This window comes from Gekko japonicus, unplaced genomic scaffold, assembly GCF_001447785.1.
Source record: "Gekko japonicus isolate JY-2015 unplaced genomic scaffold, Gekko_japonicus_V1.1 scaffold2472, whole genome shotgun sequence".
NCBI lineage: Eukaryota > Metazoa > Chordata > Lepidosauria > Squamata > Gekkonidae > Gekko > Gekko japonicus.
In genome coordinates, this window is record NW_015171577.1 from 183,385 (window position 1) to 188,257 (window position 4,873).

The following is a 4,873-nucleotide window of genomic DNA, read 5'->3' on the forward strand; positions in this document are numbered from 1 at the left end:
GAGGGAAAATCCTCATGTTCCCCCCCCCCCCAATAGCTAGCAATTCAAAAGAGTCCAGTGGAGCCTGAGCAGTGGGTGTTGCCTTCTGACACACTTCCGGTGATGTCAGGGGGTGTGGCATATACAAATAAGTTATGCTAATGATTTATGCTAATAAGTTCCTGCTCCTCTTTTTATATTTATTTATTTATATTTATTAATTCAATTTATACCCCGCCCTCCTCGCGAGCAGACTCAGGACGGCTTACATCACTGATCAATTTTTCTACGAAATGACCCCTGCAGCCATGACTTGGTATCCAAAGTCCTGTGAAAACCTGGCTCAGCTGGTTGATAGATGTTGACCTATTTATTTTTTAATTTCAGCTCCGGCCCCAACCTTGTAGATGCAGGCCCTGTGAGACTTGGTTCAGTTCTGCAGGGCCGGTAAGACCGAGATGTCCCACCGGGCGTATCGTTGAGGACAGTGACGGTTAGAGAGTTCACCTCTTCTCCCCCCTTCTTGCACACCCGTGATAGATTGCTGGGTGCCATCTGAATACAGTAGTTTGGCGGTTTGGGTTTTGAATTTCAATCAATCAATCAGAACCTTTATTGGCCTATCAACATACAGCAGGGAGACAAGGATACGTCCTTTACCCTTGCAAGAAAATCCCATACTCTTCTAGGTTTTGTGCCTGTGGCTTGGGAGAGATTGAAAGTACCGAACCTGTTCTCCTGTATTGTTCTTTTTACTGTGATATCCGTGCTGTTTTTCTAGAACCTCTTTATCAGAGTCGAGTAGGGCAATTTGACTACTATAGGATCATTTCACTATTTTGTTGTTCAGTCGCACAGTCGAGTCCGACTCTTCGCGACCCCATGGACCAGATCACGCCAGGCCTTCCGGTCTTCCGCCGTCCTCGGAAGTTTGCTCAACTTCATGTTCGTTGCATCTATAACACTGTCTAACCATCTCATCCTTTGCCGTCCCCGTCTTCTTTGACCTTCAATCACTATTATCTTCCCATAATCCTGAGATCATAGAATCTGTAGCTACCTTTCTCTGTTGTGCTACTAAGAGGAGAAGATTGTTTCAGTTGCAAGGGTTTTGGATTTGTAATGCTGGATTTCAAAGCTGTAATATTGATTCTATTGTATATTAATCGCTGGAAGCCGCCCTGAGCCCTGCTTGGTGGGGAAAGGAGCAGGGTATAAGTTGAATAAAGAAATACAAGCTAATAAAATTGTTTATACCCCACCTTTGTCTCTTGGTAATTGGGGACATACATGAAAGGATCCCAGGTGATATCCCAGCTAAATGTTGTCTAGACCCAAACGGGCAAAGCTTCATCAAGGCTGCTCCGTCATGTGCATACAGCCCCTTTGAGTTTTGCAGGGGGGTGGGAACAGGGGCTGTTTTTGAACGGATGGGCAGCCCAGTGCTCGGCTTCCTCTACCATAATGCTTTTTGCAGCTAAAACTGTCATTGCCACTCACTGGAAAACGACAATGGCGCCCATTTGTTCACAATGGCATAAAAAGATGTGGGATTTATATATTATGGCTAAACTCTCGGACAATCTTGCGCGATTTGAGAAGCTCCCTGCACCATCGACGTTCGTCTCTACATGGTTTCCCATTTAGGGCTGTGGGCACACGGGCAGGAAAATGCGGGGGAAAGCGTGGCTGTTTGCCCCGGGGCTAAAAAATGTGCGGTTGCTCGAGCAGACCTACCATGGAGGTCCCGTGGTAGGGGGGAGGTGCCGATCACTCCACAGTCCTGCGGCGCGGCAAAGAAGCGGGGCGCAGGGCAAACAGGGTTGGGAGTTTTTTTAACTCAAATGTGCGCATGCTCCCTTGGGTGCTTGTGCGCATCCGTGGAGATTTTGAAAAAAACACACACCCTTTTTGCGAGGGGACATGGGCGGGCACCAGAACTACCACCGGAAACGCGATCAGACGCCCACCCTTGCCCCGCGGTTTCAGGAAACTAGTACCTCCGAGGTACTAGTTTTTTACTGTGCATCTTCCGCGGGAAGCCTCGGGTTCGCCATGGGAGCTCGACGCTTCCCAGATGTGGCGGTGAGATCGCGCCCAGAAAATCTGCCTATCTTCCGTCCCTCTAGCGTGCCTAATGCTCTGTGTGACCGCAGCCTTAGATTACCTTTCCAAACAAAGTGATATACCTAAAGTGATTGATGACCTATGTAAGGTTGTGACGAGGCATACCTTTGGCTGGATCAGCGGCTAGCCATTCTGCCTCCGTTGCATGAGTTGTTGCTGTTCTCTGCAAGTCAATCAATCATTCGATCAGCCGATTATTTGTTACGGTCATAGACCAAACTTTGTTCAGTGGAGTGGGAGGGCAGGGTTAGGAGACCTATGTAAGGTCTCTTACATTACCTTCTGTTTCTCAATACATTCGTGAATTCAGTGTCCACATGTCAATTTAGGAGAACTTCAATTTCAACCACTTAATTCTCTATAAAATCTTTATTGTTCTCATGTAACAGTGTACTGTATACTGTCCCATATTATGCATGTTAGAATCTACCAAAACTTGGTAATTTATACTATCTTGGTTTTTATTTGTATTGTTTGTGTATAATTAATAAAATTTATTGGATAAAAAAGGTGAAGCACGAGAGACCATTTTATCGCAGTAGATCCTAACCCTGCCCTCCCACTCCACTGAACAAAGTTTGGTCTATGACCGTAACAAATAATCGGCTGATCGAATGATTGATTGACTTGCAGAGAACAGCAACAACTCATGCAACGGAGGCAGAATGGCTAGCCGCTGATCCAGCCAAAGGTATGCCTCATCACAACCTGCTGATTCCAACCAGAGAGTCACTCCTGGACTTAACATTGCCACATTTGAAATCTGCAGTGCCCCCCGTGTTGACTGCATTAGGCCCACTAACTTTACAGCACATTTTAAACTGCACGCACCACGTTGCGTGCAAAAGACAAAGGCCACAATCCTTCACAAAGCCAGGCTGCCTAAACCTTGTTTGAACCCATGGGATTTCATCAGCCTGACTGCCGGCCCAAATGCTCCAGTATACTAGTATACTTGTTCCAATCCAACAAACACTAGGTGTAACTAAGGTCTATGGAACTCAGTGGGATTTTGAGTTTGCCAGTGTTAACTTATTCCATTGGGTTCCAGAGCTATGTCTAATATGGTTAAATGAAAAAGAAGAAGAGTTGGAGTTGGTCTTCTCTACCTTAAAGAATCTCAACGTGGCTTCCCTTCCTCTCCCCACAACAGGCAGCTTGTGAGGGAGGTGGGGCTGAGAGAGCTCTGAGAGAACTGTGACTGGCCCAAGGTCACCCCGCAGGTTTCATGTGGAGGAGTGGGGAATCAAAACTGGTTCTTCAGATTAGAATCCACCGCTCTTAACCACTATGCCACGCTGTCTCTCGGGACAAATTAAGAACATTAAGAGAGCATTGTTGAGCTTCACGTCATTTATTCGTGCCAGAATATAAATAGTTCACTCTTCTTGGGTGCAAACAAGTTTGCCTCTCCACAGTAGAAGCTAATTAAAAAAAGAAAGAAAAAAAGACTTTGAACGTGATACAAAATCAGTGGTCCATTGATGTGTATATCGGTCCGGCCCTTCCTGTTTTCCTCTCCCCGCTCTTCATTTGAACGGCTTGAATTGTACTAAGTCTCCAAAGTCCCTCGTACACATGACCTTTGAGGACACTTGTTATATTTCTTTGCTGATAAAGCTTGGCGATTTGGATATTCACTTGGTGTTCTCCACCCCCCACCCCCCGCTTCTCTTCTCCACGTTATCCACCGGCCAGAAAACCAAATGGCAAAGACACCTTTCCTTGTTTTACGATGCGACTTTGTTCATGGCAGACAGGAGCGATGCAAACGCAGAGTCGGGATTCTGCGTGAGCTCCTCCGGCTTCCCGAACTCGCAGACCTGAAAGTCGTCAGGAAAAGAGATTGAGCAAATGTCAGTTGCATAGGTAAATGTCAAGTGAGAAGCCAGAATACAGTAGGCCTTTTCTCTGTATGAGTTTCCTGTTATGTAAACATTGCCTTGGGGAAGGAGAGTAGCAATGAAAAGCAAAGAAGGAGTTCCCCCAGGAATGGGTTTCTTCCTAGAAACTGAAAAATGCTGGGTGGGGGTCTCGGGACACTATGGCAAGGCCTCTTTATAAGAGAGGCATGTTAGCAGCCTCTCGCTTCATAGAAATATGTTGCTGGAAGGGACCTCAAGAGCCATCTAGTTCAACCCCCTGCATAACACAGGAAATTCACAACTATCCCCCCCCCACACACACACCCCAGTGACCCCTGCTCTATGCCCAGGGGTATATGAGAGTTGTTGGTTTTTCTCAGGTGGGGGAAAGAAAACCTCGATATGCATACAACCTCAGCCTGCCCCTCAATTGAGATCTTTGTCAGACACCCTCCTCTGTGTAACCCCGCTTTCACAGGCCAAGGCTGCGATCATACACACAATTAGACCCGACATAGGCGTGAATGCCGGGCGGATTTAAAGGGTGCGATCAGACAACAACATCTGGGAAGTGCCCCGCAGCCATCGGCAACCCATTCTGCTCCGCCGCAGAAGCGGAGTTAAAAGACACCAGGGAAAATTCGGTAGTAGACGGGGTTGCGACAGGCCCAGGGATCGTTTTGTAGAAAAAGAGCTAGGGGAACCCATTAGCATAACTCATTAGCATATGCCACACACCCTGACATCACCGGAAGTGTGTCATAAGGCCACACACCCCACCCCCAACGGTCCCGGCCGCCGCCGGCCTTGCAGCTCCACTGCCGAGCCCCATGAGGGGCCTAGCGGTGGACCTGCAAGGCTGGCGGGAGTGCAAGGAAGCCCCGTGAAGGCCCTCCCTGGCC

General features: G+C 47.7%; 1 protein-coding gene across 1 annotated transcript in view; it reads right to left on the bottom strand.

Annotated features, from left to right (window-relative positions):
- Positions 1–3,836: 3,836 nt before the first annotated feature.
- Positions 3,837–4,873, bottom strand: part of LOC107117653 (multidrug resistance-associated protein 9-like) — a gene marked incomplete at its 5' end in the record, with an annotated part of 75,101 nt that continues 74,064 nt past the window's right edge. Inside the window, one exon of the mRNA XM_015419810.1 lies at positions 3,837–3,929. Within this exon, the coding sequence (XP_015275296.1) occupies positions 3,837–3,929 (93 nt within the window). The remainder of the gene's footprint in view (positions 3,930–4,873) is intronic.